Below are 18,597 nucleotides of genomic sequence, written 5' to 3' on the forward strand. Positions count from 1 at the left end.
CAGTGCATGAAAGTGAAAAGTGAAAGTGAAGTTGCTCAGTCGTGTCCGACTCTTAGCGACCCCATGGACTGCAGCCTACCAGGCTCCTCCATCCATGGGATTTTCCAGGCAAGGGTACTGAAGTGGGTTGCCATTGCCTTCTCCGTTTCTTCTTGAGGTGATCAATATTGTAACACTGATTCATTTTCAAATATTAAACTAATTCATGGAATAAACCCTCCTTGTTAATTTCTTTCATATATTCCTATATTCTTTTTTAAAAAAGATTTATTTATTTACTTTTGGTTCTATTCTAGTGTAGATCAGTGAGAGTTCAATTACTGAATGAATGAACAGTTAAAATACAAAATCCCAAGGCAAAACTCTGAGATTGTGTGAACTATGAGACCTATATAAAGCAATAGTTAATAATCTGACTGGTAGAGACCCATCTCAGCCTAAGAATGTTAAAGTTTGAAACTAAGAAAGGGAAGGAAAAAAAAATCTCAACACAATATTTATATGTTTAATCCTAGGCAATAGGAAAAAATCCTGACTGGTAGAGACCATGAAATTCTATAATTCTATACAGCTTTAAAGAAGTCAATTCTATAATTACAACCAAATACACCTCAAAAACTGTACAGGCACAAGGCAGCATTTTCTATCATAGTCAGTTCGTTATTATGGATTATTTTCTTGTAGGCAGAGGATTCAAAATTCAGAATTGAAAATTCAAACTAAGATGAAAGACCTGTGATTCAAATTAGTCCCAGTTAGATCTTGGTATAATTGAATGATATCTTCTTTATTAAGTAATAAAGGTAGGAATATGTTAATTTATACATTCTGACCTAATGCTGAGCTTTCTTTGAGTTGTATCTAGAGTCTGCATTAGTTACTCACCTTCTTGCCATTCATAAATATCTTATAGACATTAAATACAATTTTATGAAAGACAAAGTTTTTCAGGTTCCAGAATGTACTTTCCAGACAAAAAAGCAAAAGCAGAAAAATTAAGCCCAAGGCAGCTGATGAAATCAAAAAGTTTGCAATCCCATGTTCTCCAAAGCTGTAGACATTGTTCTTCTTAACTAAGGGTGATAAAAGAGATAGCCTTACTTTAAAAACTTATGCAAAGTCTAGGATGACACCAAATATTAAGAAATATAGGAGAAAATGAATGTTAAGTTAGAATTAGAGAAGTATAGATATGAAAAATAAGCAATTGTCTTAACATTTTGTCTTTCTTATTTAATCTTTGCTGATATTTATGATTATTATAACAGTTCCCCCGCAAATGCTTTTTTTCTTTTTTTTTTTAACCGGTTTTGATAGGCAACAACATTACTACATACTGAGTGAGTTTCAAAAGCTGAGTCTTTGTAAACAGAATTATCATGGATCTAGATGGTGATGATGATTGCACATTAGGAATGTACTCAGTACCACTGAAATGTATACTTTAAAATGTAAACTTTATGTTATGTGTATTTTATTACAACAAAATTAGTGTTTGTGCATACTGGCACAGAAAATGCAATTCTTATTAAAAAAGGAGTGATTGTATTATCTTCACATCTCAAAGATGCCTCCTATTTGCATATCTAGAATTTAGATGTTTGTGTTAGCTAATTTTCTGTGTAGTAAAATCAGGAAATATCAATTATTACCTATTTACGTCTAAACTTTGTTCTTTTCTTCCTCACAAGTGTTGCCACCAATACTCTTTTCCCACTTATAGAAGAAAATATCTTCTCACTTTGAAGGACTTTAAGGACAGTAGGCATGACCTACAATAATAGCTAAACATACCATAAATACCTTTATTTTGTTTGTTTTATTTAATTGCCAATAATTCTGTTGTTTTTGATTTTTGTGGGTTGTAGTTGACTCACTGGAAAAGACTCTGATGCTGGGAGGGATTGGGGGCAGGAGGAGAAGGGGACGACAGAGGATGAGATGGCTGGATGGCATCACTGACTTGATGGACGTGAGTCTGAGTGAACTCCGGGAGTTGGTGATGGACAGGAAGGCCTGGCGTGTTGCGATTCATGGGGTCGCAGAGTCGGACACGACTGAGCCACTGAACCGAACCGACTTATTTGTTTAGTAACTTTTGTAAACTGTTTTTGTAAAGGCTGTATTTTGTTATTTTTGATCACTGGAGTTTCTGTTCTGCTAACTTAGCTATTAGCTGCGATTTGATGGAAATATCCTGAAATGTTTGGAGCAAAACGCACACACACATAAACCAAACTTTTCCTATCCATTTTAGATTAGCTGTGAGTTGGGGCTCTCAAAATGGTTAACCAGTCCATGTACAATTTTTATTTAGTCCACACATCTTGCTTATGCAGGGCGTAAAGATCAGAGAGTTTATTCATAAAGTCTTATCAGGTTTCAGCCTTGAATCTGCATGTGGCACTCTGAATTATCCATTGCAAATGGGAGTTTTTGTAATTGATTAATCCCCTCACATTCAAGTCACTTTCCCCAGCCTCTTAACTTCTTAGGCTTTTCTTTCTTGCCACTTGCTTTCCGTTTCTTGTCACTTGCCCTAGGTGGCTGTGGTTAGCATATCCCTTTAAATGTTTTTGACAACGCTGCCCAGGAGGTTGCTCCAGCCCTCAGAAAGTTCCAAGAAGAGCTAAACAGTGCACCTCCTGAACTGATCCACTGGGTCATTGTCAGACGGATCTAAAAACATAACCACAATTCTTTGAGAACAGGAATTGTTCTTTGCCCCTTCTGGTGTAAGAAAACGCACCAGGAATGCAGATTACTATCATCACAGTTACTGCTGCTTGGCTGGAAAATGGGAAGGTAAGCAGGTAAGTTAAAACTCTACATTGCTTTCTTGGCAAAATTGAGCAGCTTCTTTCTTCATTTTCTACTTCCCTGCTTTTTGTAAGTTTTTGATTAAATTTCAGAGTTCCAGAGAATTGATTCTGACACCTTAATCTTTGTTTCAAGGGAGGGACAGATCCTTGGAGATACCTACTCTGTCACTTTCAGTTTCAAGTTATTTTTATATACTGATTTTTGGTTTTAATTCAGCAATCTAGCTAAAGTTTCTAAATATTCTAGTATTTTATCTGTAGAGTTTTAAATAGTTCATGCCATATATATAAAGAATTTCAAATATTACTTTATCTCAGTGTTCATACTTGAAAATTATTTAAAAATGTAACATCAAATGAGTTCTCAGGAACCTCCCACTTAACAAAGTAACCAAAACATTATTAATAGCTTCCTTCTAACTATGTTCTCCTTGATTTTACCCCTACTATCTATATTCCAGATATAATTGTCTTATTTCTTTGGAAATTTTCCAGAGACATGCATTTCTATAAATATTATGTTGTTGGTAATAGTCTGTTTATGAGGTTTATAAAAATAGCATCATGTTGTTTGTAGTCATCACAGCAAGGTTTAAAAAATATTCATTGTGTTTCTAAGATTTATTCATATTGTTGTTTGCAGCTGAAGTTCATACCTTTCCACTCCTCTATGATACTCCATTATATAGGGAGAAAAGCCTTAATTTATCATTACATTCTGCTCTTAATAGACATAAGCTATTTCCATTTCTTTTTGAATTACAGATATTGCTGAAGAAAACATTTATTAAGGTTTTCCATCTTGGAGTAAAAATATTGGTAATTGGCATGTGAAGCTTGGTTAGTGCTAACACATTTTTCAAAGCAGTAAATTATTTTCACTCACAATATGTTCGTATTTATTTCCATTTCTCTACATTGTAATGCTTCTCGACCTCAGACTTTAAAATTTTTGTTTAGTGATAGTTCATTGTGGTCCAAGTTCGTAGTTCTTTGATCACTAATGAGGTTTATGGTAACTCCATATAGGCCATTTTTGGACCATATTTTATTCTTTTTTTATTTCTGTGAAATTCTTCTTCATGTCTTTATTCTCCCATTTTATTCTAGATAGCATAATGTCTTAATTTATCATTCTTATTCCAGATAGTAATGCTTTGTTCATTATATATGTGTTATTTATATGTGTGTTAACAAATATATTTGCTTCTGAGGCTTTTATTTCTTTAGAATGCCTTTAAATTAACAGTTTTAAATTTTAATGTAGTCAAATTTATAAATCCTTTCTTTATAATTCAGGGATTTTTGTACTAATTTTCTTATTTTGTACTTGATGTCATAAAACTATTTTAACATATTTTCTTATAAAATTCTTGAACTTTACCCTCTCTATTTCCACTTAGATTTTTTTTGTGTGTGTCTGTACAGGCTTCAACAGTTCATGAACTGTGAACTTCCAGATGTTCAAGTTGGATTTAGAAAAGGCAGAGGAACCAGAGATCAAATTGCCAACATCCATTGGATCATCGAAAAAGCAAGTGAGTTCCAGAAAAATATCTACTTCTGCTTTATTGACTACGCCAAAGCCCTTGACTGTGTGGATCGCAAGAAACTCTGGAAAATTCTTAAAGAGATTGGAATACCAGACCACCTTACCTGCCTCCTGAGAAACCAGTATGTAGGTCAAGAAGCAACAGTTAGAACTGGACATGGAACAACAGATTGGTTCCAAATTGGGAAAGGAGTATGTCAAGGCTGTATATTGTCACCCTACTTGTTTAACTTATATTCAGAGTACATCATGAGAAATGTTGGGCTGGATGAAACAGAAGCTGGAATCAAGATTGCTGGGAGAAATATCAATAATCTCAGATACGCAGATGACACCATCCCTGTGGCAGAAAGTGAAGAACTAAAGAGCCTCTTGTTGAAAGTGAAAGAGGAGAGTGAAAAAGTTGGCTTAAGACTCAACATTCAAAAATCTAAGATCATGGCATTTGGTCCCATCATTTCATGGCACATAGATGGGGAAACAGTGGAAACAGTGTCAGACTTTATTTTGTTGGACTCAAAATCACTGCAGATGGTGACTGCAGCCATGAAATTAAAAGATGATTGCTCCTTGGAAGAAAAGCTGTGATAAACCTAGAGAGCATATTAAAAAGCAGACACATTACTTTGCCAACAAAGTTCCGTCTAGTCAAAGCTATGGTTTTTCCAGTGGTCATGTATGGATGTGAGAGTTGGACTATAAAGAAAGCTGAGCGCGGAAGAATTGATGCTTTTGAACTGTGGTGTTGGAGAAAACCCTTGGACTGCAAGGAGATCCAACCAGTCAATCCTGAAGGAAATCAGTCCTGAATATTCATCAGAAGGACTGATGCTGAAGCTGAAACTCTAATGCTTTGGCCACCTGATGCAATGAACCGACTCATTGGAAAAGACCCTGAGGCTGGGAAAGATTGAAGGCAGGAGGATAATGGAGGATGAGTTGGTTGGATGGTATCACCAACTTGATGGATATGAGTTTGAGTAAGCGAAGCCTGGTGTGCTGCAAACCATGGGGTCGTAAAGAGTTGGACATGACTGAGCTACTGCACTGAACTGAACTGTACAGAATATGGATCCACCTGTTTTTTCGCTTTTCTGGAAATACACTTACTGCTGCTGCTGCTGCTGCTAAGTCGCTTCAGTCGTGTCCGTGCGACCCCACAGACAGCAGCCCACCAGGCTCCCCTGTCCCTGGGATTCTCCAGGCAAGAACACTGGAGTGGGTTGCCATTTCCTTCTCCAATGCATGAAAGTGAAAACTGAAAAGTGAAAGTGAAGTCGCTCGGTGGTATCCGACTCTTAGCGACCCCATGGACTGCAGCCTACCAGGCTCCTCCGTCCATGGGATTTTCCAGGCAAGAGTACTGGAGTGGGGTGCCATTGCCTTCTCCGATACACTTACTAGCACTTATTAAATGGTGTATTTTTGCCCAATAATATATGATGCCATCTCCTTTATACATCAAAATTCCAAATATGCCTTGGCATATTTGAGGGCTCCCTTTTAATCTAATTGTCCATTTACTTATATCTCTATATGTCTTATAAGTCATTATGTTACAAATATTTACATTTCAAATCTTAAGGAATTAAACCAAGACCTGAGAAGGCACCTATCAAGAAAATATCAAGTCTTGTTTTAAAAGTAAATTTTACTAAATATTGAGTAAAGAGATGTTTTACATAAGCTAGTCTGCTGAATAAAAAAACTAGAAAATACTCCACAGTTCACTATCTGTTACTAGTATAAACTCTATATACAGTGCAAACATGCACAGTATGAAAAAACAAAATAGCAGGTCAATCTTTCTCATAAACATGGATTAAAAAACTCATAGGACTATTCATCTACTTCAGTGATGAATAACCTTGCATTTTTAAAACTTATGGAAAAAAAATAAAAGCTTATGGAAAACTCAATTTGAAATGATTAAAAACTGTCAAGTATTATAAGCTGGTACTTAAGATGCTTGTAAATATTATTTATGTTTTTAATTTTGTAAAATAAAGATTAAAAAACTCATATGAAATATTAACAAATGGAATAGATAGATACACAGACAATTGTGTTTATTTAAGGAATGCAAAGTGTTTAATATTTTTAAAATATCTTAATATAGTTGTATGGCTTCCCTCAAAGCTTAGTCGGTTAAGAATCTGCCTGTGATGCAGAAGACCCAGGTTTGATTCCTAGGTTGGGAAGATCCCCTGGAGAAGGAAATGGCAACCCACTCCAGTATTCTTGCCTGGAGAATCCCATGGACAGAGGAGCCTGGTGGGCTACAGTTCATGGGGTCACAAGAGTTGGACATGACTTAGCCACTAAATCACCACCACCACCACCACCACATCGATACACTAATGGCCAAAGCCACATGGTGATCTCATATAGTCAAAAAACATATTTAAAATAAAATGCCTCATGCATAGCACTCTAACCTAAAAAAGGAACATAACAAATATTCAAGCATCATGGTCAACAGTGAAATTACTGAGGTGTAGAGCCAAGAAGTTGCAGAGCCAGGATTCAACTCGGGCCATATGACTCCAGGCCATCCTCTTACTATACTGCTTTTATATAAACATAATAGTAAATTAGTGAGAGATCAACAACACCAGTTACAACGACGGCTTCCTTGGTGGCTCAGTGGTAAAGAATCTGATTGCTAAAGCAAGAAACACAGGTTCAGTCCCTGGATCAGGAAGATCCCCTGCAGAAGGAAATGGCAACTCACTCCATTATTCTTACCTGGGTAACACCATGGAGAGAGGAGTGTGGAGGGCTACAGTCTATGGGATCATAAAAGAGTCAGACAGGACTTAGTGACTTAACCAACAACAATAATGAGATCACCATGTTTATGGTCATAAAGAAAACCTTAATAAATAGCTCCAGTATAGTTAAATGCCAAATACTGTGACCATATGCAATAAGACTAAGTAAAGCAAAAGCAAATTATAAACAGAATATCTGAAATTAACAAGTAGAAAACTTAAACCTTAAACCAAAATATTAAATTACATATAAATAACTTAATTATATATATATATATATATCTTGATATATATCTATATCAACCCACTACAGTATTCTTACCTGGAGAATCCTATGGACATAGGACCCCAAGCTACAGTCCATGAGGTCGCAAAGAGTTGGACAGAACTGAAGTGACTTAGGACTCGTATGCTCCAAACAAGCCTCCATTCTACTCTTTAAATATATAAGATCCTTCCCTGATTTGAGGCTTTTCTCTTGGTCTTCCATCTATGTGAAATATTATTCCTCTCATTCTTCACTGGTTAGATCAGTCTCATTCTTTTAGTCATCTAATCACACTCTGCAGTAATGACCTCCGTAAGTATTCTATCTGAAGTGATGTAAGTTACTAATTACCTCATTTATTTCTCTTACTGTCTTACTTCAAACTGTAACTATTGTGTCTATTTACTTACTTTCAAAATTTTTTCCCACTTGCCACAACTCACATTATAAACTCCATGAAACCAGGGACCTTGTCTATCTTCTTCTATAGACAAGTGTAGGAAGTACAGCAGTCATAGAGTAAGAGTTCAAGAAAGAGAATACAGAAGGGATCAGGAAAAGTGATAATAAGTGAAATTATAGATATTTTCCTGCCACTAAATGAAGACAAGAGCCTTTGGGTTGAAATTGCTATCAAATGATAAACAGAATATAGAGGAGAAAAATCTAAGTCTAGACAGCTCATGGAAAAATTTCACAACACTAAGGACAACAATTTTTGGAAGACAGAAGTTTTTAGAGTAATAAAGAGGCTATCTGCAAAGAAATAAAAATCAGATTAACATGACTCCTCTTAACCAGTATAGTTTAACATCAGAAAATAAACTTAATACCCCATAGTAAAAGAATAAATGACAAAATCCCCACATGATCTCAAAGGCACAGAAAAAGAATTTAATCTCATTCATTACCAAAATTGTCAATGAACTTGGAATAGAATGGAACTTCCTCAAACTAATAAAGAGGAACCATAAAAACACTCATAGCTAAAAATCATATTTAAGGGAGAATAACTGAATACCTTCCTCTTAAGCCTGGGAACAAGCAAAGGTGTTTACTGCCATGGCTACTATTCAGTACAGTACTGGAAATTCTAGTCAGTGAAATGAAATAAAAATGTTTAAGAAAAAAAGACTGTTCTATACATCAGTGTCTCTTTTGCTGTCTCGTTTACAGGGTTATGCAAAAAAGCAAAATGACTGTCTGGGGAGGCCTTACAAATAGCTGTGAAAAGAAGAGAAGCAAAAAGCAAAGGAGAAAAGGAAAGATATAAGCATCTGAATGCAGAGTTCCAAAGAATAGCAAGAAGAGATAAGAAAGCCTTCTTCAGCGATCAATGCAAAGAAATAGAGGAAAACAACAGAATGGGAAAGACTAGGGATCTCTTCAAGAAAATTAGAGATACCAAGGGAACATTTCATGCAAAGATGGGCTCGATAAAGGACAGAAATGGTATGGACCTAACAGAAGCAGAAGATATTAAGAAGAGGTGGCAAGAATACACAGAACTGTACAAAAAAGATCTTCACGACCCAGATAATCATGATGGTGTGATCACTCACCTAGAGCCAGACATCCTGAAATGTGAAGTCAAGTGGGCCTTAGAAAGCATCACTACGAACAAAGCTAGTGGAGGTGATGGAATTCCAGTTGAGCTATTCCAAATCCTGAAAGATGATGCTGTGAAAGTGCTGCACTCAATATGCCAGCAAATTTGGAAAACTCAGCAGTGGCCACAGGACTGGAAAAGGTCAGTTTTCATTCCAATCTCAAAGAAAGGCAATGCCAAAGAATGCGCAAACAACCGCACAATTGCACTCATCTCACACGCTAGTAAAGTAATGCTCAAAATTCTCCAAGCCAGGCTTCAGCAATATGTGAACCGTGAACTTCTTAATGTTCAAGCTGGTTTTAGAAAAGGCAGAGGAACCAGAGATCAAATTGCCATCTGCTGGATCATAGAAAAAGCAAGAGAGTTCCAGAAAAACATCTATTTCTGCTTTATTGACTGTGCCAAAGCCTTTGACTGTGTGGATCAGAATCAACTGTGGAAAATTCTGAAAGAGATGGAAATACCAGACTACCTGATCTGCCTCTTGAGAAATTTGTATGCAGGTCAGGAAGCAACAGTTAGAACTGGACATGGAACAACAGACTGGTTCCAAATAGGAAAAGGAGTAACGTTAAGGCTGTATATTGTCACCCTGCTTATTTAACTTCTATGCAGAATACATCATGAGAAATGCTAGACTGGAAGAAACACAAACTGGAATCAAGATTGCCGGGAGAAATATCAATAACCTCAGATATGCAGATGACACCACCCTTATGGCAGAAAGTGAAGAGGAACTCAAAAGCCTCTTGATGAAAGTGAGGTGGAGAGTGAAAAAGTTGGCTTAAAGCTCAACATTCAGAAAACAAAGATTATGGCATCTGGTCCCATCACTTCATGGGAAATAGATGGGGAAACAGTGGAAACAGTGTCAGACTTTATTTTTTGGGGCTCCAAAATCACTGCAGATGGTGACTGCAGCCATGAAATTAAAAGACGCTTACTCCTTGGAAGGAAAGTTAAGACCAACCTAGATAGCGTATTCAAAAGCAGAGACATTACTTTGCCAACAAAGGTCCGTCTAGTCAAGGCTATGGTTTTTCCTGTGGTCATGTATGGATGTGAGAGTTGGACTGTGAAGAAGGCTGAGTGAGGAAGAATTGATGCTTTTGAACTGTGGTGTTGGAGAAGACTCTTGAGGGTCCCTTGGACTGCAAGGAGATCCAACCAGTCCATTCTGAAGGAGGTCAGCTCTGGGATTTCTTTGGAAGGAACGATGCTAAAGCTGAAACTCCAGTATTTTGGCCACCTCGTGAGAAGAGTTGACTCATTGGAAAAGACTCTGATGCTGGGAGGGATTGGGGGCAGGAGAAGAAGGGGACAACAGAGGATGAGATGGCTGGATGGCATCACTGACTCAATGGACGTGAGTCTGGGTGAACTCCAGGAGTAGGTGATGGACAGGGAGGCCTGGTGTGCTGCAGTTCATGGGGTCGCAAAGAGTCGGATATGACTGAGTGACTGAACTGAACTGATACAGGGTTATTGTTACCATCTTTCTAAATTCTATATATATGTGTTAGTATACTGTATTGGTGTTTTTCTTTCTGGCTTACTTCGCTCTGTATAATAGGCTCCAGTTTCATCCACCTCATTAGAACTGATTCAAATGTATTCTTTTTAATGGCTGAGTAATACTCCATTGTGTATATGTACCACAGCTTTCTTATCCATTCATCTGCTGACGGACATCCAGGTTGCTTCCATGTCCTGGCTATTATAAACAGTGCTGCGATGAACACTGGGGTAAACGTGTCTCTTTCCCTTCTGGTTTCCTCAGTGTGTATGCCCAGCATTGGGATTGCTGGGTCATAAGGCAGTTCTATTCCCAGTTTTTTAAGGAATCTCCACACTGTTCTCCATAGTGGCTGTACTAGTTTGCATTCCCACCAACAGTGTGAGAGGGTTCCCTTTTCTCCACACCCTCTCCAGCATTTATTGCTTGTAGACTTTTGGATTGCAGCCATTCTGACTGGCGTAAAATGGTACCTCATAGTGGTTTTGATCTGCATTTCTCTGATAATGAGTGATGTTGAGCATCTTTTCATGTGTTTGTTAGCCATCTGAAATGTGTATAATATCATATATGAAACGAGTCACCAGTCCAGGTTTGATGCATGATACTGGATGCTTGGGGCTGGTGCACTGGGACGACCCAGAGGGATGGTACGGGGAGGGAGGAGGGATGAGGGTTCAGGATGGGGAACACGTGTATACCTGTGGCGGATTCATGTTGATATATGGCAAAATCAATACAATATTTTAAAGTTAAAAAATAAAATTAAAAAATATGTTTAAGAAAAAAAGAAATCTTGATTTTGAAAAGAAGAGAATTCACAAACAACATAATATTGCAAATAGAAAATCTTAAGAAATCCACATAAAAACTATTGGAATGAATAAATGAGTTAAGTTCATAGGATAGAAGATCAAAAAATCATATAAGTTCATGGTATATAATATACAAAAAGTCACTGGATTTCTATACCTTAGCAATGAACAGAAGAAAATTAACATATCTCATTTTCAATAGTAGCAAAAACATCTTAGAAATAAATTTAGCAGAAAAATGCAAGATCTGTAAACTGAAAGCTATACAACATTGCTGAGGGAAATGAAAGATCTAAATAAACAGACAGTCATTCCTTTTCATGGATTGTACGGCTCAATATTTTTAAGATGACTCATTTTCCCAGATTGATTAGTAGTATCAATGCAATATCTACTCAAATTCCAGGAGTCTTTTTTCCCCCAGTAAATGACATGCCAATACCAAAAATTTGTAGAGAAACCCATAGGATCCACAAGAGCCAAAACAGTGTTAAAAAGGTCAAGGATGGGGACTTCCCTGGTGGTCTAGTGGTTGAGTCCACCTTCCAAAGCAGGGGACATGGGTTTGATCATGGTTGGGGAACTAAGATCCCACCTGCCATGGAGCAACTAAACCTATGTGCCTCAACTAGAGAGAAGCCTGTGCTCCACAACAAAGACCCTGCACGCTGCAACAGAAGATCCCACATGCCACAACTAAGACTCAATGCAGACAAAATAAATGGTTAAATTTAAAAAAGACCAAGGATGGAGGACTATATTTATCAATTTAAAACTTACTAAAATGCAAAAGTAACCAGAATAGTGTGATACTGGTATAGGATAGAAATACCAATCAAGGGAACAGAATTTATACTCCAGAAATAACTCAGGTGAATTCATTTTTAGTAAAAGTGTTAATTTGATGGGGAAATGATATCCTTTTTGACAAACTGTCCTGGGAAAAATCACGTTGTAACCTGAATATAGACATAGTCATGTAGAAGGCATGGAGAAAATCTTCTTGACCCTGGTTTAGGCAGACTTTTAAAATATGATATAAAAAAACACCATTGATAGAAGAAAATGTTGATAAACTGGATTCCATCAACATTTAAAACTTTCAAGCTTCAAAAGACACCATTAACAACTTATGTTGAAACAAATATCCATCAACTAATGAACAGATAAATAAATGTGGTATATCAATGCAATGGAATACTATTCAGCAACAATAAAGAATACTGAGATATGCTATAACCTGGATAAACCTCAAAAACAGTATCATAAATGAAAGAACAAAGGCACAAAATAATTCTAATGATATAAATTAATATATAATGATATAAATATATGAAATATTCAGAAATACCAGATATTTTCCAGCAGTAGGTTTATTAGTGGATGTTGGGTTGGACATGGAAATGAGGCTTGACTATAAATAGGCATGAGGGATCTTTTTCAGATGATGGAAATATACTAATATTAGACTGTGGTAATGATTGCACAACTTTATGAACTTTTTAAAAGGAATGAATATGAAATTAACAAAATCTGATGACTGGCAAGTAAATAATAGCTCAATAGAGGTGTTTTTAAAAAGCAGAGAGACAAATTTACAGTGCAAATATGATACAAACTAAAATGTGACATAATTTTTGTTATTCAGAAATTGTAAGAAAATATAATCAATTTGTCTTTGTTGTTGTTGTTCAGTAGCTAAGTCAAGTCTGACTCTTTGAGACTCCCTGGACTAGAGCATGCCAGGCTTCTGTCTTTCACTATCTCCTGGAGTTTGCTCAAACTCATGTTCATTGAGTCAATGATGTCATCCAACCATCTTATCCTCTATTGTCCCTTTCTCCTCCTGCCCTCAATCTTTCCCGGCATCAGGGTCTTTTCTAATGAGTTGGCCCCTCGCATTAGATGACAAAGCGTTGGAGTGTTGAGCTTCAGCATCAGTCCTTCTGATGAATATTCAGGGTTGATTTCCTTTAGGAGTGACTGGTTTGATCTCCTTGCAGTCCAAGAGACTGTCAAGAGTATTCTCTAGTGCCACAATTCGAAAACATCAGTTCTTTGGCCCTCAGCCTTCTTTATGGTCCAACTCTCACATCTATATATGATTACTGGAAAAACCATAGTTTTGGCCCTACAGACCTTTGTTGGCAAAGTGATGTCTCTACTTTTTAATACACTGTCTAGGTTTGCCATAGCTTTCCTTCCAAGGAGCATGCATCTTTTAATTTCATGACTGCAGTCACTGTCCACAGTGATTTTAATAATTATATTTAACCTTGCACTGATTTATTCAAATACCATTACATTTCCCTTTTTGTGGCTGCATATAAGTTATTTGGTTCCAGAACAAACTGCACACACACACACAGTAAACAAACTTACAAACAGGAAATATGCTAATTACTTCTCAATTTTTAGAGTAAATGGTAAATGGACTCATTATTTGTCAGTTCTTAGAATAAATCTGAAATATGAAATCAGCCCCAAATATGGAAAATTTAATATAATTTTTTCATTTTTTAAAATAAAAATTTTATAATTTTTATTATAAAAATATAATATAATTATTTTTTCCTGATTTTGATCTGGCTGTGCATTTACCTTTATCTTGATACTTAAAACCTAGAGTCCCAAGGAACTATTTAATTTTCAGTTTAAGTAAAGCACTCAGTTTCCTCATTATAAAATTGGGATAAGAGTAGTTAACTTGTAGGGTACTGAGAAGATTCAAGATAATATATGTAAAGCTACTTTCACATCATGGGTGAGTAGTAACTCATTCTAAGTTACATCTGGCAATGGCTTCATGAAATTTATTGTGGATTTTATTTTGAGGCTTCATTTCTCACCCCCCCCCCACCCCCCACCACACACACAGTGAAAATAACTTTGGTACAGAAAAGCACTCAAATCAGCAAGTCTTACTGTCTCTGTTGAAAGAAGGACAGGTTTCTCTTTAATCTTCCACAATCCAGGCTTGAATGTGGAAATCTAGAAAGATTTTTAAGGACTTGGGGGAACTGCATATACTCACATGAATCACTGCAGTCCACATAGATGTTTTGAAATTGCTTGGCACAAAGTTTTTTTACCTCATAGTCATCAAAGAATTTGCTGATACTCATTGCAAAGTTGTAACTAGGAAGCACCATCAATATATTATTCATTAAGGTTTTTGTGAAATCAGGAATGTCATTATCTATGATTAAAAAGATGATAGATTAGCTTTCAGTTAGAAAGCAGTGACCCTCCCATAACAACAAACTTTCCCAAGATGATCAGAGGATTACCAGTCTAGCAGATCATCTTTGAGAAAACACTAGTTTCTAAGTCATGAAGCTTCTTCATCTTCATAGTTTGTAGTATGGATTTGTCAGTTACAGATTTTAAAAGTAGACTTTTGCTAACAGTATTTCCCTAGGGTCTGTCTTCCACCGTCTTAATGGGTGGGTCTGCTATTAAAATCCCTGCCTTGGCTTGGCCTTAGACATGCTCTTTGTTCCCTGTGCGGCCTGAAAAATGGAAAATCATGGAATTGTGAATATTACTTTGTTGTTGGCCTCTGTGTCCTGAAATTTCTTGAGAGATCAATGATGCGTTAAAAAGTTTGAATAATTTTTTGTCCAATATACATTGTTATTTTAACTAGGAGGGCAATTTGCCTTCCAGAATCCTCCATCCTTCTGGACGTGGCAGTCTCCACTGAATTTCTCATTGCCAAGTTCAATAGCCTCTTTGTCACATTTCTTTTATTTTTCACTTTGAACCAATACTCTACCCTTCTCCACTGTACTTTCTGCCCTGGGAGGATTATCTGTGTGGAATAAATCAAAGGACTTTTTTGCTCTCTGGCTCTTAGTTGGCCTAAGCAAGGCCCATAGCAGGCCCTGACTGGACAGAGGAAAGTTTCACTAGTATGTTCACTTTGTGAAAATTATCAAGTTGTACATTTATGGTCTCTGCACTTTTCTGAATGCAAGTTATATTTCAATAAAAAGTAAATATGAGAAATACATTCTTGAAGAGCTCTGTGCTTACAGTCCTCTGTAGGGTGAATATAATGATACAGTATGTTGCAATAGAATGTGGTTCCCTGACACCTTTGGGAATAATGAAATTCTACAAAGTAGAAGTCAGGTGGCAGAACTTAACTATTAGAAGCAAGGTAGGAACCATTACCACAATAAGTAACAGGGACAGTCCATAAAATCATACTCCAGGAGAAGAGTCTTCATTATTAGAAACTGGAATTTGTAAAACCCATATTAGCAGGGAGGGCTGAGTTGATTAATATAGTTCAAAATTCATGTTTATAGAGAAATTCAACAAAGGGATATTCTAGAAGCAAACAAAACAAATCTTATTGGTGATAGTCACCATGAGCAACAGCATGTCTTTAAATTTCATAATCCAAAAAGGGAGAACCTACTCCTGATATTCTTTTGAAATCAGAGAAACTGGTTTAATGATGACTACATTTGTTGCCTATTTAATTGTTTCCTTCTGAAAAACACTCATTAGGAGGTTCAAGATTATGTGCTTCATTAAATTAGGAGGAGTTATACCATAGCTCCTTCCACTTTCCAGTCTCACCACCTTGCTCCAAAGTGCTCTTAAGATGTTAAAACTGAAGGATCAAGTCTCAAGAGCATGGTGCGTGTGCGGTGATCTTTCAAAGGACATAAAATTTGGCACAGGTGTGCTGTAATCTTTTAATCTTCTTTTATTTTTGTCATGAGGCTAGAATGATACTGAATCCATCGCCTTCAGAGGGCTTAGTGTCTGTCTCGTACTTTTGCCCACTTTCTCTTTCCCTTCCCCTCTCTCTCAATCTCTGTTTCTCACATATATGTTCAATAAGTATTTGCTGACTCCAAAGAGCACAAGTTTTCAGATTCCTGGAAAGTAAGTGTTTAGCAATTAATATTTTTATCCTCCAGCTCTTTCATCATCATTTATTTAATGCATTTCCTGGAGAAAGGAAAAATTGTGTGAAGTCCTTACCATAGAATTTCATTACGATGTGAGTGACGATACTGAAAACAGTTGAAAAGTAGTTAAAGAGGGTGAGCTTGATGTAGGCAGTAGTACTACTAGAAAACAGGAGGCTTCCAAGATACATGAGAGGAACAACAGACCAACCGTACAACATAAAGATCATCATTGTGTCCAGAAAATGGAAATCTGCAACAAAGGCATCCAGTCCGCAGTATATGAACACTCCCTGAGACAGAGTGCAGAGGTAAAGAGCAAGGTGAAGGACACTGTATAACAAGCTGCCAAGCCAGAAAACTTAGAAAACAGCAAGCACTGCCTTCATTAGTGCATAGATTCATTACTTAAATAATTTTACCCATTAAAAATAAGCCTGAGGTGAGCTATCTCTTTTTCAATAGAGGACTTTCATGAACAGAATGACTGTATTTCCTTTTTTTTTTTTTTCCTTTTGGAAGAGCACCACTTTGTAGCACTCTCATGATTAAAATTAAATTAACTGTGTCTACAGTAAGCCCAACTCTGAATTTTCCCAGAAAAAAAGTGATCTAGTGCATGGATGATTTCTCTAAAGATTTTCTCGGGATGAAAACATGTGCACGTATGCACTCTCATCCTACCACATCGCTCTGCTTGACGCCTCCCCCCTCCCAAATTGTATGTAACTATTTTATATTGTTAAGTTAATCATGTTCCCATTATGGCTTGCAATTGTAATTATCTTTTATTTTTTGTCTGGCTATTGACTGTAGAAACTGATAAACCTCTTCTACTATTGTGATTATGTAACTATTACTCACTTAATACCATTGTATGAATGGTCAACAGAAAAATAATAGAACTCTGTATCACCAAAACTAGGATCTACTAGAAAAACCTGTAATTACTTTTTAAAATCCAGATGCAAATCAGAATTATCTTTAAAATTTTTGAAAAATACAAATGCTCAGGTACTGCTTATTTTTCTCCAGAGCTCCAGATATGTTTCTAATGAGCAGTCATATTTAAAACCAACTGGACTATATGATGATCTTTTACTTTTATCTAGTTTGTTTTACTTTCTCTATTTCATATTCAGTGCTCCCATTTCATTTAGTTTATGTACTCCAGTTTCTCCATCTATCTCTTTTTTTTTTGATGTTCTTTCTCAGCCTTTATCAAGTGTAGTAGAAAAGCTGTTGTATACATATATAAAAACATGTATAGCATATTACATTACAATCATAATATATAAATATATTAAAAAAAGATTTTCTCTATGGCTGCTGTAGTATTATCAATCTTTTTGCATCACACGTCACATTTAGACTGTGTCCTTTACATCTATCTCGGGAACTCAAGGACATCCTCTTTCAATCAGTTCTCGTTCCATTTGAGAATCAGACAGGGAAGCATAAATTTAAAGTGGGCAGATTAGGAAGATGGGAACCTCTAGAATTATTAAAGAAGATAATTTTCTAATAACCTATATGGTAATCGTTGATAACTATAATTTCTCTAAAGATAGCAAGTTTGGCCCTTTTAAGCAATTACAAAATTATTTAGCAGGGCCACTAGTAAACAGAAAGAATTGACTAGGAATAGCCACATTACAACACTGTGATACTTTTGGAAGTAGTTTATACTTAATAATGTTTAAAGAAAATATATGAAAAGGATCAGCAATCTTGGGTGAAAACCAGCTTTAACTATAGTTGGTTTTCCCCTAATCCAAGTAAGAGAAGTAAAAAGAGTATAGTCAGCAGGAAACCACAGGTAACCTACAAGCAGCTTCATTCCAAGGTTTATAATGCTTGCTGCTGCTGCTGCTAAGTTGCTTCAGTCGTGTCTGACTCTATGCGACCTCATAGACCACAGCCCACCAGGCTCCCCGTCCCTGGGATTCTCCAGGCAAGAACACTGGAGTGGGTTGCCATTTCCTTCTCCAGTGCATAAAAGTGAAAAGTGAAAGTGAAGTCTCTCAGTTGTGCCTGACTCTTAGCGACCCCATGGACTGCAGCCTACCAGGCTCCTCCGTCCATGGGATTTTCAAGGCAAGAGTACTGGAGTGGGGGGACGTCTTAAATTAGAACTATTCCAAAGAAAATTTAAATTTCTACTTGGAAATATGAAGACACACCCTACTTTTAGATAGAATCTGACCCAACATAGTAAGAAAGTAAATTCTCCCCAAATTATGTAAAAATAGCAACAGGATTTTAAAAAATTAGATAAGGTGATTTTACAGATTACATGTAAACAAA

At 36.5% G+C, this 18,597-nt stretch overlaps 1 protein-coding gene across 1 annotated transcript in view; it reads right to left on the reverse strand.

Annotated features, from left to right (window-relative positions):
* Positions 1–18,597, reverse strand: part of LOC113883814 (ATP-binding cassette sub-family A member 3-like) — a 201,960-nt gene that overhangs the window by 24,157 nt on the left and 159,206 nt on the right. The window contains exons 21-23 of the mRNA XM_027527832.1: positions 16,364–16,583; positions 14,394–14,558; positions 886–1,073 (exon numbers count right to left, since the gene is read on the reverse strand). Coding sequence (XP_027383633.1) covers positions 886–1,073; positions 14,394–14,558; positions 16,364–16,583 — 573 coding nt within the window. The remainder of the gene's footprint in view (positions 1–885; positions 1,074–14,393; positions 14,559–16,363; positions 16,584–18,597) is intronic.

This window comes from Bos indicus x Bos taurus, chromosome 25, assembly GCF_003369695.1.
Source record: "Bos indicus x Bos taurus breed Angus x Brahman F1 hybrid chromosome 25, Bos_hybrid_MaternalHap_v2.0, whole genome shotgun sequence".
In the NCBI taxonomy this organism is placed as follows: domain Eukaryota; kingdom Metazoa; phylum Chordata; class Mammalia; order Artiodactyla; family Bovidae; genus Bos; species Bos indicus x Bos taurus.